At 61.1% G+C, this 27,923-nt stretch overlaps 4 protein-coding genes across 5 annotated transcripts; 2 read left to right on the top strand and 2 right to left on the bottom strand.

Moving 5' to 3' along the window:
• The first annotated feature begins 506 nt into the window (after nt 1-506).
• Nucleotides 507-3,516, top strand: LRRC25 (leucine rich repeat containing 25). Its single transcript, XM_055128055.1, has 3 exons — nt 507-628; nt 1,062-1,865; nt 3,136-3,516. The coding sequence occupies exons 2-3, from the start codon at nt 1,069-1,071 to the stop codon at nt 3,281-3,283; spliced, it is 945 nt and encodes a 314-aa protein (XP_054984030.1). The 5' UTR covers nt 507-628; nt 1,062-1,068; the 3' UTR covers nt 3,284-3,516.
• A 151-nt stretch (nt 3,517-3,667) lies between these two features.
• GDF15 (growth differentiation factor 15) lies at nt 3,668-5,702 on the bottom strand. The gene is made up of 2 exons (XM_004616845.2): nt 5,447-5,702; nt 3,668-4,521 (listed from the first exon to the last, which is right to left on the bottom strand). The coding sequence occupies exons 1-2, from the start codon at nt 5,700-5,702 to the stop codon at nt 3,878-3,880; spliced, it is 900 nt and encodes a 299-aa protein (XP_004616902.1). The 3' UTR covers nt 3,668-3,877.
• A 2,913-nt stretch (nt 5,703-8,615) lies between these two features.
• Nucleotides 8,616-19,519, bottom strand: PGPEP1 (pyroglutamyl-peptidase I). Of its 2 annotated transcripts, none has more exons than XM_055128056.1 (5): nt 19,391-19,519; nt 17,866-17,918; nt 14,961-15,077; nt 14,318-14,550; nt 8,616-8,910 (listed from the first exon to the last, which is right to left on the bottom strand). In XM_055128056.1, the coding sequence occupies exons 1-5, from the start codon at nt 19,422-19,424 to the stop codon at nt 8,832-8,834; spliced, it is 516 nt and encodes a 171-aa protein (XP_054984031.1). In that variant the 5' UTR covers nt 19,425-19,519; the 3' UTR covers nt 8,616-8,831. The 2 variants fall into 2 exon arrangements, with proteins under 2 accessions (XP_054984031.1, XP_004616903.1); XM_004616846.2 differs by lacking the exon at nt 8,616-8,910 and adding an exon at nt 10,526-13,259.
• Nucleotides 19,520-23,277: 3,758 nt separating this feature from the next.
• On the top strand, nt 23,278-27,154 carry LSM4 (LSM4 homolog, U6 small nuclear RNA and mRNA degradation associated). Its single transcript, XM_004616652.2, has 5 exons — nt 23,278-23,446; nt 24,835-24,876; nt 25,214-25,312; nt 26,066-26,249; nt 26,772-27,154. Exons 1-5 carry the CDS (start codon nt 23,444-23,446, stop codon nt 26,861-26,863), a joined length of 420 nt encoding a protein of 139 aa, XP_004616709.1. The 5' UTR covers nt 23,278-23,443; the 3' UTR covers nt 26,864-27,154.
• Nucleotides 27,155-27,923: the final 769 nt, after the last annotated feature.

Raw genomic sequence — 27,923 nt, 5'->3', positions numbered from 1 at the left:
ATGCGTGGAAGCCCCAGTCTACACTGCCCCTTGCAGGAAGCCTTCCCAGGTCTCGCTCTAACCTGCTCACACTTTACAGGCACACCTGATTGTGGGGAGGAGCTGGGTTCGGTTCTGTTTTTTCCTGAGAAGGGTTGCTGCTCCTGCCTCAGGAGCATGGGGCGGGGGCAGGGATGGGTGAGGTGGAGTCTCCACAATGGTGGAGGCCACTGAACCCTTGAATGCAGGAGCTGGGCATAGGCAGGCACTGTGGGGCATAGGCAGGCACTCCGCTGGCTCCTGGGCACAGGTGCTGGTGGGTTCCAGCAAGAGGGAAGCAGGAGGCTGGGCGCCCCTCCCCCTCTCGTGAGAACCCAGAGCCTGGAGGCCAAGCAGAGGGGGCGGGCCTGCGTCTTCATTCTTCCCCTTGGCGCTCCACCCGGAGGGACACCAGTTCCTCTTCCCCCCCACCCCCAAGGTACGGACTGCAGAGCCTGAGGAACGTCAGGGGTTACAGCCATCTGCCGGGGACACGCAGCCCGCCTGGCGCCCCGCGGTGTGCAAGCGAGCACAGGACACAAGCCTGAACCTCCGGGACCCAGGCCGCAGGGCTGAGGCCAGGCGAAGGTGTGTCGGTGGTACCCGAAAGGTAGGTGTGTGCCCACCCCAGCTTGGGCCCCAGCCTTCGGAGGAGCCCACTGACCCCAGTCAGGGGGTTGAGGGCGGGCTCCCAGGCTCCCAGCTGTTGGATCTGATCCAGGACCAGCTGGCAACCCCCAACTGTTACCTGGGCAGCTACTCATTTGCATAAGCCGCGTCCTAGCCAATGAGGGCGCCTGGGATGCTGGCGGAGGAGATCGGTAAGCAGTAGGTTCTTCCTCCGCTTTCTCATTTCCGAGCGCTAGAGTTATGACCCCATTTCCCAGAGGGTGAGACTGAGGCCAAGTGACAAGCGACTGCAAGGTTATTTGGAGGCAGCCTCAGTGGCTTTGAGCGCTAAAAATAGGAGCAATCACCGGACGGGGGCGCTGTGGGTGACCGCAGGCCGAGGTAGCAGTTTCTTGGTGCTTCTCTCTGCCCAGGAGTTGAATGGGGTGCGCCCTGGAGGGGTTGCTGCCGCTGCCGCTGCTGCTGCTGCTGCTGCCGCCGCCGCTGCTGCTGTTCCTGTTGGCTCCAGGCAGCCACGGATTGTCCTGCAGCGCGTCCTCTGTCAACTGGACCGCTGGACTGACTGCCACATGCCTGAACTTCAGTGGCCAAGAGCTGGACATGCTCCCAAATGAGCTCCAGGCCAGCAACTTGGAATACCTCGACCTGTCCAGGAACAGGCTTCAGCACCTCCCGGGCTCCCTCTTTGCTAGCCTGGGGAAGCTCCAGGTCCTCGACGTGACCGGCAACCCCCTGTTCACGGTGAGCGGGACTCTGGGTGCTCTGTGTGCGCTGGAGCTGCGGGCGGACTGCGCGTGCGCCCTGGTGCCCTGGCACCAGGCCCGCGCCAACTGCTCTGAAGCGCCAAGCCTACAGTGCCAGGTGGGCTTCAACTACACCCAGAACCTCACGCTTTTCCTGAAGACGCACTGCCCCGAGGGTCTGAGCACAGCGGCCATCGGGGGCCTGGCTGCCGGAGGCTGTGTGCTCCTGGCCCTCGGCATCGCAGGCTCCTGGCTGGCCCACAGGCTCCGAGACTGGAGGGCCAGGGGCACCCAAAGCCTGGGCAAGATGTTGACTGCGTCCAGTGCACCCAGCCAGGGCAGCAGCCAGCAGACGCGCTATGGCAGCCGAGCCCAGAGCCCTCAGGCTCCCATGAAAGTGCAGCTTAGTCCTGTGTCGCCCGACTATGAGAACATGTTCCAGGGGGAGCCCGCCCAGCCCCGCTGGGATGACAGGTGGGTGATGCTCTTACAAACCTCCCGGCCCAGCGCTGACTCTTGAGGGACCAAGGGCCCCTCCCTCTATGTGGGGGAGTAGTCTCCCCTCCCCCACCTTTCCTGGCCTGCAAACCCCGATTTCTGGCACTGGAGAGCAGGGAGTGGGAGAAAGAAGCGCTGTAGGGTGGTCAGTGTTCTGGGGTTCAGATCTCCGTGACCCGGTTCCTATGGAACTTCCGTTTCCCTCTAGGTAAGAAACCAGGATAGCAGGGAGGACACTTGCCTGACACACTGCTGACCCAGATTCAGTCCCCAGTGCCGCATAGGGTTCCCCAAACCCTGCCAGGAGTAATTTCTGAGCAGTGCCAGGTGTGGTCCCAAAACAAGAACAACAAGATGGGGGCAGCAGCTGCTCTCCCCACCTCGCCTGAGCCCATCTAAGACACAAATATCATCCAGGGGCAATTTCGGGCAAAGGGCCAGAGCAGAAAAAAAAAAAAATGGGGCCGGAGCGATAGCACAGCGGGTAGGGCGTTTGCCTTGCACGCGGCCGACCCGGGTTCGATCCCCGGCATCCCATATGGTCCCCCAAGCACCGCCAGGAGTAACTCCTGAGTGCAAAACCAGGAGTAACCCCTGAGCATCGCTGGGTGTGACCCAAAAAGCAAAAAAAAAAAAAAAAAAAAGGGCCAGAGCAGGAGCTGTGGACAGGAACAGGGGCTTGGATTTGGCCATGTTGGGACAGTGGGACCACGACAGGGCCTGCTGCCGAGAAGTGAGGCTATGCAAAGCAGATGCAAAGGGGCAGGGAAGCAGAAGTGGGAGACGCTGAGACTGACTGTCCCCCGGCTTGGTGCAAAGTTCAGCAATGGCTATGTCCCTCCACATGTTGCATCTCCCAGCAGGAGGATGATTGGGTGCAGCAAGGGACACAAGCCCTGGCTCAGAGCCACCCTTCAGTGTTCCGGTGTTGTTTATACTAAAGTGTGATGGACTGATAGCGCTTCCCCAGAGGGGCTAAGACAGTGGCAGTGGCACTGGCCTTGCCCACGTCTGTCTTGAGTTCAGTTCCCAGCATCCCATGGATCCCTTGAGCCCCACCAGGAGTGATTCTTTACTCTGGTCAGAGTAACTCTGCCGCATGCTTCCCTCCTTCCTGCCCTCAGAGGGCAGGGCATGGGGGCAGCCCGGGAGGATCTGCTGCTTCCCAGTGCCCCCCAGCAGTGGCATGACCTCTCCAGCCCCTCTGCTCACCAGACTCCTTCCTCACCCCTCCCTGTCCTGACAGGCCTCAGTCGGCCAACGACAGTGACTTCTACATGGAGTTCGAGGAGCAGAGCGCAGAGTCGGGGCCCCATGCCATCTACTGCAACCTGCCGACTCTGCAGCCCGAAGCTGAGCAGGATGAGGAGGATTATGTGGTTCCTGGGCGCTGAGTCCCCACCGAGGCACCCCAGTCCTTCAGATGAGAGCCGCCAGGGCCATCCTCGGGGTCAGGAGGCTCCCAGCACCCCAGCAGTGAGAAGAGGGGAGGAGCCTCTGGCAGGGGTGCCCAACAGATACCCCACGAGCCTGAGCCCCCGAGTTCACACGGGAACCCTAACTCCCCACCCACCCCTGCCCCCACTCTGTGCATGCACCCCATCCCTTTGTCCTGTGCCTGCACCCCCATTCCAGGCCTGCACCTTCCTACTGCCAGTACTCTAGGGAGAAATCAAGTAAAACGGCAGCTCCATTTAATTTTTCTGCAAAAAAGAAATATTTTTTTATTGTTCTGGGGCAACAAGCATCAGCCGGATCATCTCTAACTCCCTCAAGGCTGCTGCTCTGACTCGCCGTCCACCAAGGGCCACCTCAAGACAGCCCTCTCCAACTGGTCTTTCCACCCCCGGGTAGATCACCCCAATAACTTAATAATAAATACGGAACTAATAAATACAGTGGTTTGGGCGGGAAGGTCAGTTGTCCCAGGAGCAGGCGCCCCCACTTGCCCAACTGACGGGTGGGGACGCTGAGGGTGAACCCACTGCTCATGCGCAGTGGCAATCGGCGGCCACGAGGTCGTCGAAGGGTGTGAGGGCGATGTGGCCGCGGTGGTCCCGGTGCATGAGCACCACGGGCTCGTATTTGGAGGGGACACAGCAAGGCTCTGGCACGGAGTCGGGGCGCAGCCGATGCAAACGGGCCTGCATTTGCGTGTGCGCCTTGGCCGAGCGGAACTGGCTGGGGCAGGCGCCGACGCACATGCGCACGTCCAGCTCCTCCGGCGCGACCACCCAGTCGGCCCAGTCCAGGTCGTGCAGCGACGCGCGCAGGCTCACCAGGCGGCAGCAGCGCCCCGCCCCCAGCGGGCAGAGGTCCTCGCCCAGAGTCTGCGTGCTGCGCCGCCCCCTGCTGACCGCCGGCCGCCAGTGCAGCTCCAGCTGGGGCCGCGAGGACCTTTGCGCGCCCCTCCAGCGGTCCGAAGCAGGCGGCAGTCGCAGGTGCAGTGCGGGCCGTCGAGGGGCTCTGGATCCGAGCTGCTGCCGCAGCAGCCGCGTCACGTCCCACGAGGAGGGCGCCGTCGGGGCCAGCCGGAGCAGGGCCAGATGCAGGCGGGAGCTGGCGGGAACCCCCTCCGTCAGGGCGCTCCGGGGGATCCGCTGGTACAGGTGGCTACCGGGTCCGAGTCGCGCTGTGGAGGTGACAGAGAGGGGAAGGCGGTCACCCGCAGTCCTCCTACGCGCCAGCCCGCACCGCGCTGCAGGCGTTTTGCACGTGTCAGCCCGGAGCCCGCACACTCGGGCCGCCGGGCGCGCAGCTGCATTCTCGGGCCCAAGCCATAGTCCAGCGGTCAGGGCGCTGGCCTTGCACATAGCCGACCCGGGTTCGAACCCCGTTAGGCATGATTCCTGAAACTCAGCCAGGTGTGGTCTAAAACTAAAAAAAGAAAAGAGGAAAAACAAAAACAATAAAATCCCCCCCCCACAGTCAGTCAGAAATCTGAGAAACACAAGGCAGGAGGGAGGGTCCCCAGTACTCTCAGACCTCCCACCCCGCGCGGTCCGGGAGGCTGGCTGGGAAGAAGGTCCTCCACGCCATTCGCTGGTCTCAGGCTTTGGTGCAGGTGGGATGGGGGTGACAGCGCCCCCCTTAGGCTGGATACCCCCCACGCAGACCTTCCGCCCCTGACCCCACCCCCGACTCTCGGGGCAGCAGCAAGACACGCCTCGCGCGTCGGTCACGAGAATCTTCAGCAGCCTCTTTACCCCGGGTTGCATCAGAAACTAACCAGCCGTATTCCTGGGCTCTGCCCCGCCCCCATCCTTCCTCCCGGATACCCTCGACCCCTACTCCTCGCTTCCCCCACTCGAACCCCGTCCCTGGGCTCTTCAGGCGCTGCGAACCTCCGGGAATTGCGTTCTCCCCGCGCCTCAGTTTACCCATCTGCTTTCCGGGGAGGTGTGGTTAAAACCTACTCTGGTCCCAGCTGTGCTGGGGTCCTCTGTCAGCCCTGAGGTTCTTGCTCGGATTGTGGGTGGGGAAACAGGCCCAGCAGCAGGTGAGTGGCCTGCGTCTAGGGGGTGTTGGCGCCGTAGAAAGGAGCTTCGTGGACTCACGCTTTGAGCTGAGGAGCCGGACCTGGACGTCGGGGGCCGCGTCGGGGTTCAAGGTGTCCCGGGTCTGGTTCTCCCAGAGTCGCTTCTGCAGGTTTTCATAGCGCTTCCGCAGCTCCCGCACTCTGGGGTCCGCCCGGGTCGGGGGTCCCCGGAACACGCGGAGGTGGTGGCGGGGCAGCTCGAGGGCGCCTCCTGCCGGCAGCCGCGGCAGCAGCAGCCAGAACAGCAGCAGCCTCAGGGAGCTTGGCCCGGGCATGACCCAGCTAAGAGACTCGGCACTGACCCGCCTGCAGGCTGGACGCCTTTTATAGTGCCCGGACTTTGTCCGTTCCCTCCTGCCTGTCCCGCCCCGTGGGAGCTGAATAAACAGTTCCATTCCGGAGAGACCGCGACTTGGGCGAGGTCGGCTGGGGGAAGAGGCCGAGATGGGGAGGGGGGGTCTTGCGGAAGCGGGTCACCCCACCGCCCCATAACCTACAGGAGCCTCAGTGCCCTCCCAGTGAGAGGGAGGCTGATTGGAGCGGGCGGTGGGCGCGCGACTGCGGAGCTCTATAGCCCCAGCTGAGGAGGTCAACTGCCTAAAGCAAAGCAAAGCAGGAAGAGAGCAAGAAAGTCCTTCCTGGGGCCACACCCCCCTCTACCTGGAGGATATGGAAGGACATGAGATCACATAAGAGGTCAGGGATAGGACCAGGCACCTGGAGGGGCTAATTTAACTGAATGTGTTTGCAGTGCCTCATCTGGAGAGCTTTTATTTATCCAGCAAAGCCCTATTTAGAAAGCCCCGATTCCAGAAGCCATCTTTGACTTGGCTTTCCAGCCCCTTCTTCTGCCAGTCCGGCAGCTCCTTCTGCGCCTGTGAAGCTTGCATCAGTGACATCACCAGGAGGGGTTTTTCTGGTCCCTGAAATCCAGGTGGGGTCATCACACGGAGCCAGTGGGGAAGCAGCGCTGTCCACTACTAGGACCAGGTACTGGCAGCCAGGCCCCTCTGGCAGGTTACCTTATGGCAGTTTGGTGGCCAGGCTGGTTGGTGACCACCCAGCCATGGAGCGATGAGCTCATGGGACTGACTCCCATCTTCTTCTCCGGGTCTGGTCCCGGGAGGCCGATCCAGGTTAGAGGTGAACAGCACTGCGGCTGGAGTCGTGGCAGGGCATGCTCAGGTGGGTCCCCCTGCCTTGCCAACTAGTAATGTGCTGCAGGCGCACTTGCCTCAGATGTGGCCAACTGGGGTTGATTCCAGCATCCCATGAGGTCCCCCAAACCCCGCCAGGACTGATCCCTAAGCCCAGAGCTGGGAGTGAGCCCTGAGCAACCCTGGGGGTGATCCCACCCCCTCAAAAAGAATAAAAAACATAAAACCTTAGACCTCCCAGCATATTCCCTGGTCACCTGCTCCTGGCTGCAGACACAGGTGTACTGCAGTGCCCATACTGCTTCCAGCCACACAGAACGGCCAGCAGGACGCAAACGCAGGACTGAGCACCCCAGCTAGAGCTGCCACGTCTATGGCTGGGGCAGTGACAGCCCTGGGAGTGACCCTTGCAGCCTCAGGAGGTAGGAACTTCCAGACAGTGCCCTGAACTCCTTGGCTTGGCAGAGCCTGCTCTTATGGAGGGAGTCCCATACTGCGCAGTGCTCAGGGACTACTCCCGGCTCAGTGCTCAGGGAACTGACTATGCGGTGCGTGTGTGTGTGTGGGTAGATCCAAGGCCTCCTGTGTGCAGAGCCTCCAGCTGTGGTCCTGGGGCTGTAATCTGAGTTGGGGCCCACATGGCGCCCCTTCCTCTCCAGGACAGGGTTCCTCCCATGCTCACCGCCAGGGCTCACAGTTCCTGGCCATGGTGCTCACCAGACAGTTCCCGGCCGTGATGCTCACCAGGACGGTGCCCACTCCTGTGGCTGTGGTATGTTCAGACACCCAGGCCAACATGAGTCACAGGTGGGATCCCCCCCCCTGCACGAACTGATGACCAGGTGCTGCCCCCACCATCTACAGCTCACACTTTCAGTTTGAAGAACTCTGCAAGAAACTCAACCTCTTAAAGCAAAGTGATGACTGCTTCATTACGGGGGGAGGGGTCTTGAGATACAACTTGAGCTGTCTCCTGGAGAGACCCCCCCAGATTGGTGCACATAGTAGGTTCCCTCTAAGTGCAGGACATAGAAGGCAGGGGACTAGACCACCCACAGGCCGCTGGGCCACGCCCCCAAATAAAGCCACGCCCACCGAAGCCACGCCCCCGCTGATCCAAAGCTATGTAATCCTGACCCCGTTTCTGGTGTGCAAGATATGGAGTGCGGGTGGGTGTCGGGGTGCTGACATGAGAATGAGCGGCCACGGGTGCCTGGCCCAGCATGGATCTAGTGCGTTGCGCCAGTGTGTGTGGGGGCGCATTAAACCCTCAGCGGGCAGGCTGGGCGGGCCCTGGAGGAGGCGCCACCTTGCTAAGGAGCTCGACTTTCCGGATCAGAGGCGATTTGGAAGGTCCTTCTCTAGGGCCTTCCACAGAAGTAGAAGGTGGTGGCCAGGGCACCCGGCTGTGGCGGGCGGCCAGCGACGAGCTCATGGGGCCGATCCCCCCTTCCTGTCCAGCTGCGTCCGGTCCGGGGAGGCTTATCCAGGTTAGAGGTGAACAGTGCTGCGGTTGTGGGGGGGGCGGTGGCAGGGCAAGGTCAGGTGGGTCTCCCCGCCTGGCAAGTCCTCAGACGTCCTGGCATATTTTCTGGTCACCTGCTGCTGGCACAGACTTCTTCCAGCAATTCAGAATAGGCTCCTGGCAGCAGGAGCCGGGGGTCATTTCCAGCCTGGGCATTGCCAGCCTCCTGGGATGTCCGGGTATGGTGCTGAGGCCCAAAGTGAGGTCGCCGGATCCCATGGGTGGCTTATGTGAGGCGGGGAGGAGAGAGACAGTCACTGCCTGATCACCTCTGCCCCCAGGACCAGCTGGGAAGGCTAGGCTGATACAGGCCAACCGTCTGCTCAGCGGCTACCTCCAGGCCACACCTGATCTAGGTAGGTCTAGGTAGGGAGTCCATCCCCACCATCTGATTTCTCAGGGAGCCACGGACTCAGAACGAGGATTTACTCTTTGCAGGAAAGGAGAGTCAGTCCCGGGTCTGACCCAGGGTCTCCGGTCTTGTCTTGCCTCGCAGAAAGGAATCTCAGGAGTAGACAAAGCAGTAAAAACAGATTTTATTTGGAGGTTTTAGAAGCAGAGGAAGGAGAGAAAGTGGGAGAGTGGAGAAGCCTTGAGCGGCCTTTAAGACTGGCTTTTATATGCATATTCTCAGGATTGTCTTGGGCTGGAGTTTTTGTTTGTTTGTTTTTGCTTTTTGGGTCACATCCAGCGATGCTCAGGGGTCACTCCTGGCTCTGCACTCAGGAATTACCCCTGGCCGTGCTCAGGGGACCATATGGGATGCTGGGAATCGAACTCTCGAACTCTCGGGTTGGCCACCTGCAAGGCAAACACCCTACCCGCTGTGCTATCACTCCAGCTCCTTGGGCTGGAGTTTTCTGCCAGCTGTGGAGGTTCCATCAGGTATTGTCACGAAGGGACAGCCTGTCCTTCAAGTCTTTGATTGAAGTTCCTGTCTCTGCTGAAGTCTGTCACCTCTGTAGGAGTCCTGCCTTCTTTGGGCTGTTAGTGGCTCCAAGTGAGCCAATAACAATAATCAGTTCCTGTTTTCCAAAAAGTTGACTTTTTGCAACTTTAGGGCTACTGATATTATTTTCCCAGAAAATTCACTGCCATCGGCTCAGGAGGGGCCTTCACTGTCTACCTGCCTGCATAGCTGGAGCATACCCTGGAGTATCTGGCCAGGAGTTCCGCCAGGGGCCACGCTGCTGGCTGTGGAGCAGGGGAGGGAATGAGCACGTGACTGCCCACCAGAGCCAGAGCCGCCAGTGGCCAGCGATACTCTGAGCTCGCTACTGCAGGCTCAGGGAATCCTATGGGTTGCTGGGAGATTGAACCCGGTTGGCAAACGCCCCTCCCTGCTGTACAGTCTCCCGGGCTCCTGCAGTTAAAGTTGTCTTTTGGTTTGTTTTTAACGGTGGGTTGTGGGTTACGGCTCCCAGCCAGGGGAGCTTTTCCCTTGCGTGCCATGTGTGGCGGGGAGTGGGGGGCGCTCGGGCTGAGCTGGAGGCCGCGTGATCTTGCAGCTTTCCAAGTCTGCACCCCGCCCCCAAGCATAGAGGCTCAGCGGGGTCGGGGCGGGCGGGATGGCCTGTGTGAGTCAGAGCCCCACCCCGCGAAAGGCTGCGGGAGGAGACCGCCCCCCCCCTCCAGCTACCGGAAGTGGTAGGCTGAGCTCCTGCCACCAGCTGTGCGTGCTCCTGGCCTGGACTGCCCCAGTCCCGGCAGGAAGTGGGTCAGTGGAGGGGGCCTGGCCGGGGATCCTCAGGTGTGCCTCCCGAGCTCCTCCCCCGCAGCCCCCACGTGCCGGCAGCACCTCATCTGCATGAAACCTGGGCTCCTCAGGCCGAAGTTCCCCCGTCTGGCTTTTGGCCCTGCAGAGCAGAGGTCACTCCTGGCAGATCTCCCTGCGGCACCTTATGGGGGTCCTGGGGACTGAGCCTGGATTGAGGCAAGCGCGCTCTCTCTGTCCCTTCCCTCCAACCCCGCATTGCTGTTTCGTTGTTTGTTCTGGGGGTCTGCGCTGGGGGTGGGGGCCCTGGGCCGTGTGCCATGTGGGTAATGGTGAGGTGAGAGGCACACATCTGCCACGCTGCATATTTTTCTCTGCTGTGGCTCTAGCCCTGCAGGGCACGGGGTCATTGCTTGGGCACCCCCAGGGCATGTCTGGGCAGGTCCAGGAAGGAAGGAGCAGGCTGCAGGGATGAAGCAGCCGGAAGGCCATGTTCGAAGTTTCCAACTGTTCTTTGACCCCCCCTTTGCCCTCCACCCCCATCTATCACACTGGATGTATCCCTGAGGTGACCCTCACAAGCCCCGCCACCAAAACAGGAAGGGTTCTCCAAGCTGGATGTTTTGGGGATGAGAGTGGTCAGCAGGGAGAGCAGGGTCAGAGCGCCCCCGCCCCCCAGCTCCCCTAGACAGGCTGCAGTGCTCACATTTCAACAGCTTTATTTACTTTCTGAGATGTCAGGTGTGGAGGTGCCCAGAATGAGCCCCCAAAGAAGGCCAGTGGGCCCCTCCCTGGCCACACCCAGGCATGAGGGTTTTGGACAAGGCACTCACTGGAACTTGGGGGTGCAGAGGGTACCCCGAGACTGAAGGACCCGGAGCTGGAGGAGGGTCTTCATGGGTCCACAGGAGGGGGCTGAGCTGTCGGGGTGCAGGATACACACTGGGAAAGATGTTCCGGGGGAGCAGCAGGCCTGCACCCCTGGGAAGGGAGCCCCCATGGGCCCCCATGCAGGGCACACAGGCCTGCAGCCGGCCTCGCCCCTGGGCGGGGGGGGGGAGAGCAGGAGGCAGCTGTCTGCTGGGGAATGAACTGGGGGTCTCAGAATTCACCCCTTCACCCCGCACTGCGCGTATGTCTCAGAGGGACCCTGGCCTCCGAGGCACCGTGTCCCCCATGGGTTAGGCACTTACGGGAAGGGAAGCATCTGGGGAGAGGAGAGAGGTGCCCATAGGCCGGCTGTGGGCTGGCTGGGAGGGGCTGGCTGAAGAATGGGGCTTTGTGCCCGCTCCCACCGGGAACTTCTGGGTTCAGACACTTGGAGGGGTGGAGAGGTGAAAGGTCAACAGTCTAGACAGGGCTGCAGCCTGAAAGAGGGGGGCTTGGTGGGCAGATTTTCTCCGCCTCACACTGGCCCTCCCCTGCCCAGGAGGGGGCGTGCACATACACACACACACACACACACACACATTCATGAGCACACACAGGCTTACACGCACATGAAGAGTACATGCACACACACTTGTGTGAGCACACACAGGCTCACACACATGCAGCAGCTGGCCACTGGCCAGGCGGTGACTTGGGAGAGAAAAGGCGCTTTGGAGCCCCTTTGCCTGCCGCTGCCCTGAGCAGGCCCTGTTGTTCCTCGAAGTTTCCATGGTAGCAAAGTGGGGATGGAGTTGGACTTTCCTCTCACGCCACAGGGGACACCGGGCAGCCCTGTCCAGCCCCCTCCCTGCAGCACCCCTAGGGGCTCACGGTCCCATCCCCCCATCCTATCATCCCTCCGCTCGGCTCTCCAGCACACACTGTACTACAGACTGCTTCACCTTCCTAGGCCCCTCTGTCTCTGCACCCCATCTTTCTGAGTGACACAGACCAGGGACTCTGCCCCCAGGACACAGGCTGCGTGGAGACGCATCGGCACCATGGAGGAGCGGGCTGCCTGGGGAGGGGGTGCTGTTGGGGTTCAGCGGAAAAAGGCAAAATGTGTCCAAGTGAAAATGTCTGTGGAGAGTCAGGGACCCTCAAATGTGGCAGAGTCATGGGCTCGGGGACCAAGGCAAAGGCAGGCGCAGAGCCCAGGAACAGAGGGACACGGATGACCAAGGGGCCCTGGGAGAGGACCCCTGGTAAGATGCTCCATAGGTCCCCAGCACGAAAAGAAACTCATGGACCAGGGCCCAGACCCGAGAAGCTGACGTGGAGTGTTTCACTCTGAAACTGACCAGAATCTTGCAAGGACCAGAACAAATGAAATTTGGGGGATGTATGGGGAACCAGTAAAAAAAAGTCTCAGCTCAGGCCTTGTACTTCCTCACCTCAAAAATCCAAAAAATCCAAAATTCCTTCCCTCCTTTCTGCTCACACGACAGCGACAGACCTTGCAGAGAGGGCGGCTGGAGGGTGCTGCCTGCTGGGGGGGTAGAGAGTGAAACCCCAAGACCTGGGGGAGGTGAAGGAAACACTTCCCAGCCATGGGCCCCCAGCTGTGGGCTTCCATACTCCAGCCACTCCAGGGAAAGGTGTCTTCTGGGAGCCAGGCTGCCCCCTCAGAGCCAAAGTCTCCCTGGATCCCCCCAGGGTGATGCCCCCCAGTCTCTAGGCTGGAAATCTGGAGTCTCCAAGAAGAAAAAGCACCATTAGCCCCAGAGCCAGACACACGGCCCCCACTGGACCCCCCTTGGAAAGAGTGGCTGAGATGGGACCCCCAACTTGGAGAAAGCCCTAGAAATCCGGCCAGAAGCAGGCAGGTCCACGGCTGTGAGCTGTTGGCACGTCTTGAGAGACAGGTCATCAACATGTTTGTTGGGACAATGACAACAAAGTTTGTCCCTCCCCATGGCACCCCGCTTTGGTCCCCGAGTGCAGCGCCAATGGGGGCGCCGTGCCTGGCCCCTGCTCTGGGCACAGATGGGCGTCCGGGCGGGGAAGCAGTAGCGCTGAGAAAAGACACTTTCGTGGCTGGTGGGAGCCTGGGTTGGAAGCTGAGGGAACATAAATTACTCTGCCCAAGCTCGCACGATTGTTCCAGAAAAGAGAATGAGAGAGGGAGAGAAGGCAGTCCTGCGCCCACGAGGGCCCTTCCCGGGCTGCCCCAGCCGCCGGCCCTGGGGATGCGGCCGAGGACGCTCTGCCAGGCTCCTGGGTGTGGGGGACAAGTCCACCGCCTGGCCAGGGTTCCTGGCACGCCACGAGCCTGCATGCTTGCTGAAGGCGCCGTGCTGCCACCAGTGGCCCTCAGCGTGCGTGGTGGCAGCCGAGGGTGCCCTCCGCCTGCTCCAGCAGCAAAAGCATCTCCTCAATGATGACCTGCAGGGCCCGGCCCAGCTGGTCCGCGCTGTAGGGCTTGCCCAGGGGTGGCACATGCACGAAGGCGGAGCGGCCTCGGCTCTGGTACAGAGACGTGTAGTAGGTGAAGTCACACAGGTACCTGCACCGTGGGGCGGGACCGTCAGTGCCCGGACCCCAGGCACCCCAGCCCAGGCTCCAAAGCTCCCCCACCGTCTCCTTCTCCCTCCCTGCCTAGAGAACCCTGGGGTGAGTCCTGGGCCCCTGGTTCCATCCCCGAGCACGATGCCTAGGAACTGCTCTGGGCAAAAGGTACGGCTGAGGGGGCGGGGGGGAGGTATACTGTGATTCTTGGTGGTGGAATATGTACACTGGTGAAGGGATGGGTGTTCGAGCATTGTATAACTGAGACTTAAACTGAAAGCTTTGTAACTTTCCACATGATGACTCAATTAAAGAATAAATTATAAATAAATAAATAAATAAAGGTACGGCTGAAAATCAGTCTTCGGTTGGGGGAGCTGGAGCTATAGCACAGCGGGTAGGGCGTTTGCCTTGCACGCAGCCGACCTGGGTTCAATTCCCAGCATCCCATATGGTCCCCCGAGCACCACCAGGAGTAATTCCTGAGTGCAAAGGCAGGAGTAACCCCTGAGCATCGCCGGGTGTGACCCAAAAAGACCCCCCGCAAAAAAAAGGAGAGAGAGAATCAGGCTTTGGGAACCTGCTGACAGAGGCTGTGGTATCCCCAGTTCCACAGCTGACACCATATTGTGATCCCCTGAGCAGAGCTGGGAGGGGCCCCCACAGCGCCTCCAGGTGTGGCCCCAAAATCAAAACAAAAGAGAGCAGGACCCGGGAACGGCTCCACACGGGGGGTGAGGCTGTGCCCCACCACAGTGCATGTGCCCTTCTCTCCCCTGGCACTGCTAGGTGTGACCCCAAAACCCAGAAAACGGGGCACTGGAGCCGAGCAATAGTCCGATGGGGAGGGCCCTTGGCTCGCATGTGGCCGCCCAGGGTTGGATGCCTGGCGCCGCATAACCAGAGCTGAGGACAATCCCTGAGCACTGCCAGGTGTGTCTCAAAAGCTATAAAAAAGGATGAATTAGGTGAAAAACAAGGACCCAAACAGATCCTGAGGGCCAGGGAGGGGGGATGCTGGAGTGTCCGGGAAGAGCGCCAGGAACTAGTCCCTACCTGCCGGCGTCCTGGGAGATGGTCACCGACACATCCAGGCCCAGTCCAGTGACCCGCTGGCATACGGCGTCCATGTCGATGATGGAGTCAATACTCTCGGGGCCGTCCTCCACACAGCACTGCGAGCCGGGGCAGAAGAGGCAGTTGTCCAGGCCCCGGTAGCCCTTGTTGTGGCCACACTTCTCCAGCGTGACTGTGGTGGCCATGCCAGAGACTCCCACGTGCACCACCAGCTGTGGGCAGACGGAGAGGGCTTAGTGGGGACAGAAGGGCCGATGGGCCGGTTCTGACTTCCTGTGTCTGGGACAGACCCTGCAGTAGCTCTCGAAGACGGGCGGGTCGAGGGAGCCAGATGAAAGGGTTTGTGGCATTTGGCGGTGGGCCGCCTGGGAGGCTCTCAGGTCAACGTGAGGCCTGAGTGCCAGTGTCACCCACGGGATCCTGGCGGCCCCCTAGAGTGCCTGGCAAGGGGACTGTGAAATGAACAAAGGCCAGGTACAAAAAGTGGGTGGTCCACACCGGAACACGAGGTGCATGCCTGGATCAAACCGTACCTGAAGCAGACCCAATGGTCCTGTCCTGTTCCAAGTGTGTTTGCACAATCGGCGCTTAACCAGGTGCGCCCCCTCCCGGCTGCACTCACCTGCGGGCTGTGCTTCTCCCACAGGGCAGGGATGAGCCGCTGCACCGTCTGGTACTCCACGGGGATCTCGTACACGTGCAGGTCCACACTGTCCCCCAGCCCCAGCTTCTCCAGCTCCTGCCAGACAGAGGCAGGCAGGTGGCCGCGGGGACCTGGGGACACCTGCACGCGCTCACCCTGCGTAGTGTCTGGAGTCTACCCAGAGGTCACCCACGGGCCTTGGGGCTCCCAGCCAGGTACACTCCAAGAACTGGGCATCTCAGGTTTTGGTTTTTGGTTTGGGGGCCACACCAGTGCTCCAGGGTCACTGCTGGCGGTGCTGGGGCCTGAGCCGTGTTCGCCATGTGCAAGGCCAGCGCCTTCCAGCCTGTCTTTAAATCCCACCATCTACCAACCCCTTTTTCTTCCCTTCCAATTCCCCCCGATTATGCTGTCTCCCGCTGTCCCCGCGTCCCTGGAAGCCCTTTCTGGGACAGGAAGTCTGTGGAAAGGGACATGGAGCATGAATGGAGCTCAGGGAGATGAACAGGGCTGGGTGCAGCCCCCACACTGCTGGGTTCACCCTGGCACTGCTGGGTATGGCGCCCCTCACTCCCCCATGCACGCAGAACATTCTAGAAGGGCTGTCTTGGTCCAAGTCTGCAGCACACAGGCCAGTCCCTTGTCCCTATGGGAATCAAGGACTCAGTGGTCGGGAGGGGCTGAGGGGCTGAACTCTTGGCCTGGTGCTCCTCCTGCTCTAGCAGCAGCCTCAGGTCACCCCTCCAGAGGCCAGTGTGACTAGCCAGGAGCAGCTGCAGTGATGGAACACAGGCCGGGGGGGCCCCCCCAGTGCAGCCCCCTCCCCGCCTACCTGCCAGGCCCTGCCTGCCCGCCTCTGACCATCCCTTGACCCAGTCACAAAGACCCCTTTGTCCCCCCCGATAATAGCCTTGGCCAGCCCTGTCTGGGCTCCGCCTCCAGGCAGCGCCCTGCACCCCACAAAGTGAGGTCCTCAGGACCAGCTCCAGGACCGCTCTGCCACACCCTTCATGTTCTAAGTCAGGGGGTGTCAGGCCCAGAGCCCTGGGGATGTGCTCCCAAAGCCTGTGCCCCCCTCACTTGGCGGGCACGAAGGCTCTGGATGGCTCTATCCCTCCTAGGGCCGCACTGGGGGCCAGCACCATCTGCGGAGACATGGAGGGGGACCCCCCCTGTCCCCGGTGTCCCTGCTGTGGCCCAAGGGACAGGGTGACTGGAAAGACAGAGGGAAGATGGGGTGGCAGCTGGCCTGGGGGTGGGACTCACTCCATGAGGGTGGCAGGCAAACCCTACTTCCCTGGGGGTGGCTGAAAGTATCTTCTAGAAGGTGCCAGAGGGAGTGGGGAGGGGGAGAGAAGTCGCCACGTGGGGGTGGAGTCACTGGAAAGGGGCAGGACAACTTTCTAGATCTTGCCCCCTGGGTGCAGAGGGACCTGCTGGAGCACTAGGGGGTGGGGGTGGCTGGAAGGCAGGGTCTGGGGGCTCCCCGAGAAGGCCAGGGCTGCGGGGCAACGATGCAGGGATTTCCCGAGGTTGTTTAATTGATTTTCCTCCCATTTAGATGCAGATGATGTCCAGGCGCCGGAATCCAGACGGCGGCTTTGTGCGCACTCGGGCCGTGAAGGAGGCCGTCTGGGGCACAAAGGCCGCACGCCTGACACGCCGACACCGAGGCCTCTCTGTCTGAGGTGGCAAGGTGGGCGCGAGTGTGGGACGTGGGACACTCCCGGCAGGGCCGCCCCGGGCGCCTGACAGGTGCACACACGCAGGTGCACCGGCATTCCATCCCTCCCGGTGGCCCAGCTCAGGGAAGCGCTGGGGTCTGTCCGCGGGACTGATTTATCTCAGGCGCCTCTTTCTCCCATTGTTCCCGCAACCCCTTACCCCCCTCCCCACCCCGTCTGACAAAGAAATGGGAAGGTCTCGGGGCTGACCCAGCCCAGGACTGCGGAGAAGATCCCCCCACACACAGCCTGCAGGCTGCCCCTTCCGCCCAGCTGCTGCTACTCCATCCTGACCATCCCTGCCTAATGGGCCAGGAGACCTGAGAAGACGCTGTTCCTGGGGGTGCCTGGGTTCCAGCCTCCTCTCAGAGCCTCAGTCTCTCCATCTGAGCAGTGGGTACAAGCCTGGTGCACACATATGTCATCCGTACCCCCGGGACAGGGCACTCAGGACCTCCGCCGGAGCCCCAGCCTCATCCTGGTTTTGGACTTTTCTTCTTTTTTTTTTTGCATTTTGGGTCACACCCTGCTCAGGGGTTACTCCTGGTTCTGCACTCAGGAATTACTCCTGGCGGTGCTTGGGGGACCATATGGGACGCCGGGGATTTTACCCAGGTTGGCTGCATGCAAAGCAAACGCCCTACCTTCTTTACTACCGCTCTGGCCCCCGACTTTTATTCTTTTTTTTTTTTTTGGTTTTTGGGTCACACCCGGCGATGCACAGGGGTTACTCCTGGCTCTTCACTCAGGAATTACCCCTGGCAGTGCTCAGGGGACCATATGGGATGCTGGGATTAGAACCCGGGTCGGCCGCGTGCAAGGCAAATGCCCTACCCGCTGTGCTATCGCTCCAGCCCCAGCGACTTTTATTCTTTTTAAAAAACTTTTTTTTAAAAAGTTTTTTTAAAAAAATAAAATAAAATAAAAACGTTTTTAATATGGTTTTGCTGTTGTTTGTTTTGGTTTGGGGGCCATACACAGCTGTGCTCAGGACTTACTCCTGGTGCTCAGGGAGCACTTCTGGTGGTACTCTGGGGAATGGCAGGATCAGACGGGGGCGGGGGTAGCTGTGTGCAAGGCAAGAGCCCTCCTGGCTGGCCCCTGACTCCAGACCCCACCCCCACCCCCATCCTGAGTCTCAGTCCCCAGATCCGAGTTACCTGCACGGCAATCCAGCTGGCATTCACCGTGTGCTCCCCAAAAGGGCCGAACCCTGAAAGTGATCAAAGGAACAGTTGTAAGCCCCCTCCTGTGCTTCCTTGCCCGCCAGGCTGCTGTCTCCGTGGTTCCAAGTTCCGGGGTGCCCCTCAGGACCTCCCAGAGCCGCCTCACCTCACCTTCACAGCAGTGCCCTGATGCTGACCCGGCCTGTGACCACTGGATGGCATCTTTGGGGGTCACAACAGTGCCCGGGCCCAGCACGGCACAGGCCTGCCCCGTGGATAGCCCCAGACAGCAGTCGAGCGTGAGCTGTGTGACCACGGAGGCCAGCACGCAGCGCCACAAGGTGACCCCCCATGCTTCCCCTCTGCTCACCCTGCTCACCCTAGACCCTGTCACCCACCATGGTGGGCACAAGGTTGGCAAGATCCCAACATCACCCCCCCTTGCCAGGCAGTCCCTGAATACACCAGATACGGCCATCATCATCATCATCATCATCATCATCACAATAACAAAATAAGCAAATAAAGAAGTTAGCAAAAGGGCAGGGGCGAGAGCACAGCTGGAAGGGCACTTGCTGACGTTGGTTCCCGCCCAGCATCCCACATGATGCCCTGAGCACCTGAGTGCGCAGCTGGCTGTGTCCAGAGCAAACCAAGAAAAGGGTGTCCAGAATTAAGGCGTCTGCTAAGTGGGCATGGAGCCCAAGTGGCTCTGGGGGGGCTTGGGGGGATGTCTGTGGCCCCAGTGAGGGCCTCACTTCATCCTCCTGCCCCAGAGTCCCAGCTCAGCCACTTACCGCCGGGTGCAACAACCAGGGCCAGCAGAACAAACACACCTGTTAGGCAGGCGCGGCTCACATCCTCCAGCCCTGCCCCCAGGGATCACAAAGGCAGCTGGACCCGCCCCCACCCCTATGGACAGCACATCCCATCTCTGGGACCCCGCCACGGGAGTTGGGGGAGGGTGACACCCACAGGGGCCCCAGGTCCACTCTCCTCTGAAAGGAAGTTTAGGGGGGCTGGTGAGAGGAGGTTTTGATGGAGTCTGTCCCGGAACAGTTGTGAGGGTTACCTGCCACAGGTCCCCCAACTTCCAGGTCACTCTGCCACGGGGAGGCAGCCCCCCACGAAGGTAGATCTGGGGGTGCAGGAGAGCAGCGGCGGGTATTGCCTGACCCCAACTCGGCCTTTGTCCCCTGGGGCGAGGGTGGGGACAGGCCGGACCTCGGGAGGGGCCGGGGCAAGGTCCGGTCTCCGCCGCCAGCAGCAGGTACCCGCGAGGTGGCGATGCCCTCCCGGGGAAAGGAGCGACTCCCAGAGTGGCCAGAGTGGCCAGCTGGGTTCCGGGCCCGACCCCAGGGACCCCCTGACACAGGAACATTGCGCCACCCCGGCCCCCGTCTCCGCTTTCTCCGCCGCGCTGACCGAGCAGGGCTCCAGCGGCCGGTGACACGGCCCCAACCTGCGACGCTTCTGCCACCTGCCCCGCCGCCTCCGCCTGGCTCTTCCCCGCGCCTACCCGTCACCACCACCGCCTTCCTGGGTTGCTCCATGGCCCGCGCGGCGGCGACTCCGACCGGCTCCCGGCCCAACTGGCTCGTCCGCAGCCGCCGCCGCTGCCGCCGCTGCCGCCGCCGCCCGGCCCCGCCCCCGCTGGCGGCGGCCCCGCCCCCACCCGCCCGCGGCCCCGCCCCGCCCCGCCCCGCGCTCGGTCTGCGCGCCCGCCCCGCCCCATCCGCCCGGACGCATGCGCCCTCGCCGGGATCCGCCTCCTAGCTGGCTGAGCACGCGCGCTGCCATAGGGTCCCGCCCCACGGAGGGCCACACCCAGGCCCCATCCATAAGGCAGGCTCCACCTCCCGCGCCCAGAACTCAGACTTAACTCTCACCACTTCCTGAATCCGACTCCGGGGCGCCCCAGCCTCAGCTTCTCCCCCAGTAGGACGAGGCACTGAGCCCCGGAGGGTACGGCCATTGTACTATTCCGTCGGCCAACACCGTCCTTTCTTTTTTTTTTGCTTTTTGGGTCACATCCGGCGATGCACAGGGATTACTCCTGGCTCAAGCACTCAGGAGTCACTCCTGGCGGCGCTCAGGGGACCATATGGGATGCTGGGAATCGAACCCGGTTCGGCTGCGTGCAAGGCAAAAGCCCTACCCACTGTGCTATCACTCCAGCCCCTGGGACCGTCCTTTCTGCAAACGCGTGGCCCTGTGTTTTGGGGACCAGGCTTCTCTTCAGCAAGACTCTCCATGACCCGGTTTTTGTTTTGTTTTTGAGCCACACCGGCGACGTTCAGAGGTTACTCCAGGTTCTGCACTCAGGAATTACTCCTGGCAGAGATCAGGGGACTACATGGGATTCTGGGGATCGAGCCCAGTGTGGCCGAGTGCACCGCAAACACCCTACTCGCTTTATTGTCACTTTAGCCCCTCACCCGGTTTTACATATGGAGAAGCGGGCCCAGAAGACCCCTTATCCCAAGGGTCACAAGGGCCAGGAGACTGAGGGGGGCATGGAATCGATGGCGCCTCAACCTTCGTTCCTGTGTTGCTTACAGACCTGCCTTTGAGATCTCCCCACCCCAACCTCCATGGGCCTGCCAAGTCCTGGATTCCAGCAGCCACCCAGTCTGGGAGCCCTTCCTCATCTGGTATCAGGCCTGTTCTCATGGCCTCAGGGGTTATGGCCCAGGATGGGTCTCTGTGCCCATGGTGTCCTTGCAAACACCAAGCTGAGGTTCAAGCCACGTCCTCAGGAGCAGTGCTAGGCTCTGCACTTGGCTGTTTCGGTTTTGGGGACACGCCCACCTGTGTTCAGGGCTTACTCCTGGCTCTGCTCAGCAGTCTCTCCTGGTGAGGCTTGAGGAACCATGTGGGATGCCAAAGATCGGACTAGGGCTCGACACATAAAAGGCAGGTGCCCTACTTGCTGCGCTATCTCTTGGGCCCTGGACTCAGCACTTGGTCTGCTGGTGCTCAGGCCCCTGAATGGCCAGAGTGCTGAAGAAGGTGATCTTTGGACTTGGGCCACTGGTGCCTGTCAGCTCAGGGCAGTGCCCTGGATGCCACTCCTTGCCCAGCCTTGGACCCGAAGTCACACCACCAAGGCTGTTTGGTGTGTATCAGCTTCAGATAGAAATCTCCCAAGGAGAGCTGCCGAGAAGGCAGTGAGCAGCCTGACCAGAGGGGACAGCAGGCGTAGGGGAGACAGGCCTGATGTTCCCCAACGCCACTTCAGAACTGATGCTGCTGAATGAAAGAACAGGGCACTGCTCAGGATTCAGCATCAGGCTGAGGTTTTCCTGGATGGGAAGGATGGGTGTATCGGCCAGTTTGACTGCAGACTTGCCAGCAGTGAGTTTCATGGTACTTTATTTAGTGGAAGGAAGGACATTGTGTTGTTGTTTGATGCATCTGCTGTTTCCACGTCAGGTTTCCACTGTCAGAAACACCACTGAAAGTGCACTGGTGGTTGGGGCAGAGCAATAGTACAGAGGGGAGGGTGTTTGCCTCACATGTGGCCAAGCCGGGCTCAATCCCCAGCATCCCATATGGTACCCCGAGCACCGCCAGGATTAATTCCTGAATACGGAGCCAGGAGTAACCTCTGAGTATTGCCGGTGTGACCCAAAATGCCAAAATATAATAATAATAATAGGAAACTGCACTGGTGGGAAAAATAGTGATGCAAAGAATAGAAAAGAATAAGGTCTTATAAAGTCCACCTGGATCTAGGGATAAACCAGGCAGGACTCTGCCCTGGAGAGGGTGATACCAGCTCTACAATTCCAGAAATATCCCTGGGGAAGCCTCTGGCTGGGGAAGGAACGGAGGGTAAGAGGAGCAGGGAGAGGCGGAACCAGATAGAAGGCATCAAATTCTGGCCCCTGCAAACCCTCACATTTTTGCTCCTACAGGTCAGTCTCCTTACTATAAATCACACGCTGACGACAAAAGGCAGGGTGAGGTCTGAAGAGCAAAGTACAAGAGGGGCCGTGGCATTTGCAGGGTGGTGGATGAGGCACTGGGATGCAGGAGCACAAGTTCTGCCTTTGGCCTGGGGCAGAGTCCCATATCCACGTAGCATAGACAACGAAGCCCCTCTCCCAGGGCGCCACAGGATCCAGGAGCTCGAATCATGTTCATTTCACCTAGAAGCAGTTCTGCCTCAGCAGACGGATCCTGACCTGGCCCTGGACTTACTGCTCTCAATTTAACCACCTCCAGCTTCACAGGCTCTTCCCCTTTAACAATCACTGAAGCCTGCAGTGACCACTGTTGGCCACACGGGGTCACCCAAACCGAGTTTTTAAAGGATGAAGAGGCGTTTGCCTCGCAAATTCCTTCTTCAGAAAAACGTAGACAAGTTATCAGCATCGCCATGTTGATGCTGGAACACCTCAAGGCCTCTGCCTCCCCCACCGCCGTTTCTGTCTTGACATACTGTGGCCTGTACCGTTGCAAACGGGGTTGGGTAGGTTCCCCTGCCCCTCCAACACTGCCTGCAAACCAAACAGCCCCAATGCAGTGTAACACAGAAGATGGGAAGGCCTAGAGAAAGACATGGGTGGTGGCAGAGGCACCCAGGGCAGGTAACACGGGGGCTGGGACATGGGCTTTGGGGGCTCAGGACAGGATAGCTCGCCAACGGTTGAGTGGAGGGGAGGGGCCTGGGTCAGGTGACCCACCCCTTGGCGTCCCCAGCACAGATGGCCCACCTGTCGGTGTCCCCAGGAGGAAGCAACCTGGCCAGCTCAGGATGATGCTCAGGAGGATGCCAGAATTACGAACTGTGTCCTAAGCTTAGTAGCCCTGGGTTTGTGCGCTGCGAGTGGGTTCAAGTGCTTCCTCTTTGCTTTTTTTTTTTTTTTTTTTGGTCACACCGGCAGTGCTCAGGAGACCATATGGGATGCCAGAGATTGAACCTGGGTCTGCGACATGCAAGGCAAACGCCCTACCCGCTGTACTATCACTCTGGCCCCTAGTTGCTTCTTATCTGCGTGGCTTAACTCCTGTGGCCCTCACTACAATTTCCAGAGCACGGCGTCATCAAGCCCATTTCACAAGGGGGTAAACTGAGGCTCGGAAGTGCAGTCAGAACTCCATCCTGTCAAGAGGCAGGAGTCGGGGTTCGGACCACAATAAGGAGCATCCAAAAACGGGATGGTCAAACGCAACATCAAGGCACATCGCAAGAGCCTGAGAAGATATCGGCTTTGCAATTCAGAAACAACGCGCACTTGAGCACTCAGGATGGATCGCGGCTCAGAGGAGCGCACGTGCGCATGCGCCTTTACCCCCGTTGTCGGCATGCGTTGCCCTGCCCCCTTTTGCAGCATCTTTGCGACACTTTACGGCTCTCCGGAGAGAACTCGGCCTGCCCGCTCCTTGTGCCTAGCGGGTTCCGCCTTACCCAGCGTGGATTGGTTATTCGTCCCTTCTGCCTCGCGGTGATTGGCTGGCATCGCTGCCATTCCATTTCAGCTTAGTGGCGCGCGGCGGGGCGCTTCCCGGCGGGAGCGGCGGCGGCGGAAGTAGCGGCGGGCGAGCTTGGTGCCCCGCCGACACCATGGTGAGGGCAGGGAGCCGGCGCGGGTCGGGGAGCCGGCCGGGCGCAGGGCGAGGCCTTCGGGAGCCAGAGTTTCCCAGCTCGCCGGTCTCGGGGACCGATGTGTGGACCGCAGTCCTGCGGCCTGGTCTTTATGGTCTCCACTTTGCAGTTGGGGAAACTGAGGCCAGAGCTCCGGGGGATGCGGCTGGGGGTCGGGAAAGGGCTCCCGAGGCCTCTTGCCTCCTCTACTCGCCGTGGCAGGAATCGGTCCCGCTCACGTCGGGGCGGAGTGGGACGGTTCCGGGCACGCCCAGCCTGGCAGCCCGCCTCTGTGGCATCGCCTAGACCGGAAACCCAGAGCAGATGGGATGGGGGTGTCCCAGGCGGCCTGGGGTCCCTAGCTGGCCGCCTGCAGCCCCCACAACGCGCAGCTCTAGACCTGGCACAGAGACTTGGGGGTCCCCAAGGCATGTGGGGGCCGGGGCCAGACGGCTGAGTTGGGCTGCAGAGGCCAGAAGGCTTAGAACACGCTTTTTTAGGGAACCCAGGTGGCAACCTCCCGGATGCCCCAGGCTGGGTGGGGGAGATGGGAGGTGCCCTAGGCCACCTGGGGCCTAGTCCTGATACCCTGGGCCTAGGCTCCTACAGCTGCCCAGCTGGCTTCCCGCTTTCCCAGTGTGTGTGTGGAGGACCCTGTGCCACAGTTTGGGGGTGTGGATGGGAGTGCTGTGTGGGGAACACTCCGCCACCATGGGGCGCTATTGTCCCTCTTGTTGCTGTCCCCCGCAGCGCACTTCCTGTCCAGCAGGAGCCTCTGCCCACTCCGGCCACCCGGGTGGCATAGACAAGCCGATTACAGGGACGTCTGGTGGACACATGTGGGCTGGACACAGCTGCCTAGCTGTCCTCCGCCACTGCTTGGCGGGTGCAGCCACGGGGCCTCCAGGCCCACTGAAGAGTTACCAGGCCCTGGGTGCCGGGCTCCTCTCTGCAGTCTGAGATCTCCCCTAAACCCACAAGAACAGGTTCTGCCCCACAGGAAAGGCGGGCGCTGTGCCCCTGGAGGCTTCCTTAAGCTTGTGTGTGCGGGAGACTGGGCACCACTGCCCCCTGAGCTGTACCCCCGCACCCCAGCTCATTCTGGGGCAGGTCAGACCCTCCCTGGCTCTTACCTAGAGTCATGGTGGGGTCCCTCCTGGCTGCCTGGGCTTGGGGAACCCATGGGAGCACTGTGGCCTGTCCAGGCAACCAACCTGGGTCATGGGGGGAGTGAGTCAGGTCATGCTCCTCAGGACCCAACTGCTGTGAGTTAGGAGCTCTTGCGGGCAGTGAGGAGCCATATTCTGGGGGGTTTCGGGGTGCCCTGGTGATTGCACGGTACTTACCGCCCATGTCTTCTCGTCCCCCAGCTTCCCCTGTCGCTGCTGAAGACAGCCCAGAACCACCCCATGGTGAGTGGACCCCGGCCTTGCTGCGCTGAGTGGACCCTCCTATACACACACGTGCCCACACCCCCTTTCCCCTGATAGGGCTGCCTGAGTGCCGCCGGCCAAGAGGCCTTGCTCTGCGCCCAAACCTTCCAGCCCAGAGGTGGCTAGTTGGTACTCTCTCAGAGGACCATGTTCTGGCCGTTTCCTCTGAGAGACCCTGTGTCCCTTGGGTCCCTCTCACAGAAGAGCTTCCCCCTGCTGACAGGCATTTGGGTGGTCCCTGGGGCCGTGCAGGGGGCTCTGCTGGCTGTGAGGGAAGGGGCAAGTCACCGGCCCTGAGGACGCCCTTTTCTTCCAGTTGGTGGAGCTGAAAAATGGGGAGACGTACAACGGGCACCTGGTGAGCTGTGACAACTGGATGAACATCAACCTGCGGGAAGTGATCTGCACGTCCAGGGTGAGCAGCAGGCTAGGCCGCCTGGAGGCTGGGCTCTGGGCACCTTTTGGGTCAGTGCGGCCATGGGGCAACGAGCCTTTCCCACACCAAGGCATCACCCCTTTGTCGGCCGCCTGCAGAGCCCTGGGGAGATGGGTCCGACCCCCATGGCAGCCCTTGAGGGTCACCAGGTGTTTCCTGTTTCTCGCATGCAGCCCCCGGTGCAGCCACAGGGTCTCCGGTGGTTCAGACTTGGGGTGGGGGATACCCCAAGGGTCCAGACTCATGCTCTTCTTGCCTTCCTGTGGACTCGGCCCGACGCCTGCACATTCCAGAGGAGTTTCTGGGGCGCTGCTTACAGCTTGCTGGGAAGAGGGACCCTGGAACATTCCATGGTCCTGCCAAACCAGCTCCCTTGAGGGCCAGTCACAGCGGGGGCGGGGCGCTGGTGTGAGCTGGGGCAGGACAGGCAGGGCACAACACATGCAAGTTCTACTGGACAGTGTGGCCAGGGTGGGTCTGGATTTCGGTCCCGGGGGCTTCAGCTATTGAGTTCTGTGGGAAACCCACCCTGGCAGGCTGGGGTGGGGCTGAGCGCCCAAAGTGCCCTAAAAGGGCACCGTAGGGGGGTCCCCATCTCAAACTCCTGGCAGACTATTCTTGGTTGATGGTGGAACCAGGCGCCAGAGAGAGTTCTGGGAAGTTGGTTCTGGTGGGCTGGGGCATGCTGGAGGTGAGGGGTGTCACTCCCTCACCCCCCAAGCTCCCCTACAGGACGGGGACAAGTTCTGGCGGATGCCCGAGTGTTATATCAGGGGCAGCACCATCAAGTACCTGCGGATCCCGGACGAGATCATCGACATGGTGAAGGAGGAGGTGGTGGCCAAGGGCCGCGGGCGCGGCGGCCTGCAGCAGCAGAAGCAGCAGAAGGGGCGCGGCCTGGGGGGCACCGGGCGAGGTGGGTGGCATCGTGCAGACCCTCCTGCTGGGCTGCGTCCTGGGGGATGGATGGGGTGGGCCCAGGGGCTGCTCTGAGCCTCTGCCCTCCTGCTCTTTGGGGTCTGCCCAAGTCGCTGCCCATCTCATTGCTTGGCACAGCCCTGAAACTCAGTTTCCCCTCTGCGGAGGGGCCCTTCTCTGACACGAGCCCCTCTGAGGAAGCAGGGCACCCCACTTCCCTCCTGGCCGCTCTGTTTTGAGGCCCCTCCCTGCCATCTCTGACGACTCGGGGAGCTGTGTGCCCCGAGCTGCCCTTTCCCAGAGTGCCCCCAGCCCTGCCTCCTGGGTCTGTCAGGTGCAGGTGGTTCCTCCTCCCCCCACCTCCTAGAGTGCTTCCTGGTCTCTCAGGACCCTGCCCACCTCACCTGCTCTTGTCCCTCTTCAGCCTCAGGACATTGTGCTATACCCCTCCCTTTTCCCAAAGGGCAGCTGCGTCCAGGGGAGACCCTGCGCCTGCTGCAGCATCTCTTTTGTCCCACAGGTGTGTTCGGCGGCCGGGGCCGCGGCAGCATTGCAGGCACTGGCCGAGGGCAGCCCGAGAAGAAGCCAGGCCGGCAGGCGGGCAAGCAGTGAGCCTGGCCATGGCCCCTCGGGCGCGTGTGTGCGGGCTGGGCCGGGGTGCGTGCTGCGGCCCACCATTCTGGGGGTGTCGCAGTGGACTCTGGCATGCCCTGGGTTTGAGGTGGGCCCTCAGGCTGGATCCAGGGCCCTGGGGCTACCCGCAGCTCAGTGAGACGTGGACCCAGAATCACCTCTTTCAGGCGCGTGGGGGAATGTGTTTCCCGAAGCTTCCTGGGATGTAGCTGGTCCCCAGCCCCCCACAGCCTCTCTGTGCTGTTAAGAGAAATAAACCCTCAGCCCTGAGGGCCTGTGTCCTTCTCTGTCTCCGACTTGACCTTCAGGACATGGTGCATGGGTGGCAGGGGGTCGCCACTGGTGCTTAGAGGCATGGTGGGCCAACCCAGGCCCCCCAATACCTGCAGCAGCCCCTCGGCCAAGTCTGTCGAGGCTGAGCCCCCGGTGATCCCCAAGCCCTGGATGCCAGTGCCCCTGGCGTGTGACTGGGCCACTCCGCACGCTCCTTCCTGCACTCTTGGCCCCACGGGGTATTCCAGGGCGGGGCTGGGCCTCAGCGAGTGCCTGGGCGCAGATGCTGGCATCTGGGGGCAGTGGCCCTTCCCACCCACCACCTGGCTGGCAAACTCTTCTGTGAAGTGACACAGATACCGTGGGGGGACAGCTGTCCAGCTATGGCCAAGGAGGCATGATACAGGGTTGGGGAGGGTCGTTGAGTCTCTGCAAAAGGTTCTGGAAGAGGAGCTGGAGCAATAGCACAGTGGGGAGGGCATTTGCCTTGCACGTGGCTGACCCTGGTTCGAATCCCAGCATCCCATATGGTCCCCTGAGCACCGCCAGGAGTAATTCCTGAAGTGCACAACCAGGAGTAACTCCTGTGCATCGCCAGGTGTGACCCAAAAAAAAAAAAAAAGTTCTGGAAGACACCAAAACCAGTGAGGGAACAGGTGAAGATGCAGCTGAGACCCAGGACTGCCTGCCCAGGTGTGCGTCCCCTTCCCTGCACCTTCCCCACCCAGCCTAGCCAGGCCTCAGCTGGCATGCAGCCAGGTCACCG

Source organism: Sorex araneus, chromosome 2 (assembly GCF_027595985.1).
Source record: "Sorex araneus isolate mSorAra2 chromosome 2, mSorAra2.pri, whole genome shotgun sequence".
Lineage (NCBI taxonomy): Eukaryota > Metazoa > Chordata > Mammalia > Eulipotyphla > Soricidae > Sorex > Sorex araneus.
This window is presented reverse-complemented; position numbering and strand designations above follow the sequence as displayed.

Bases quoted from the DNA above. Each gene is read 5' to 3' on its own strand.
- LRRC25 (XM_055128055.1), top strand. From the start codon at position 1,069: ATGGGGTGCGCCCTGGAGGGGTTGCTGCCGCTGCCGCTGCTGCTGCTG. The intron at 1,866-3,135 runs GTGGGTGATGCT...CTGTCCTGACAG, and splicing joins CAGCCCCGCTGGGATGACAG to GCCTCAGTCGGCCAACGACA.
- GDF15 (XM_004616845.2), bottom strand. From the start codon at position 5,702: ATGCCCGGGCCAAGCTCCCTGAGGCTGCTGCTGTTCTGGCTGCTGCTG. The intron at 4,522-5,446 runs GTGAGTCCACGA...TCACCTCCACAG, and splicing joins CCGGCTCCTCAGCTCAAAGC to CGCGACTCGGACCCGGTAGC.
- PGPEP1 (XM_004616846.2), bottom strand. From the start codon at position 19,424: ATGGAGCAACCCAGGAAGGCGGTGGTGGTGACGG. The intron at 14,551-14,960 runs GTGAGTGCAGCC...GTCTGCCCACAG, and splicing joins GGGAGAAGCACAGCCCGCAG to CTGGTGGTGCACGTGGGAGT. The intron at 13,260-14,317 runs GTAGGGACTAGT...CCCACGGTGCAG, and splicing joins ATCTCCCAGGACGCCGGCAG to GTACCTGTGTGACTTCACCT.
- LSM4 (XM_004616652.2), top strand. The intron at 24,877-25,213 runs GTGAGTGGACCC...CTTTTCTTCCAG, and splicing joins CAGCCCAGAACCACCCCATG to TTGGTGGAGCTGAAAAATGG. The intron at 25,313-26,065 runs GTGAGCAGCAGG...GCTCCCCTACAG, and splicing joins AAGTGATCTGCACGTCCAGG to GACGGGGACAAGTTCTGGCG.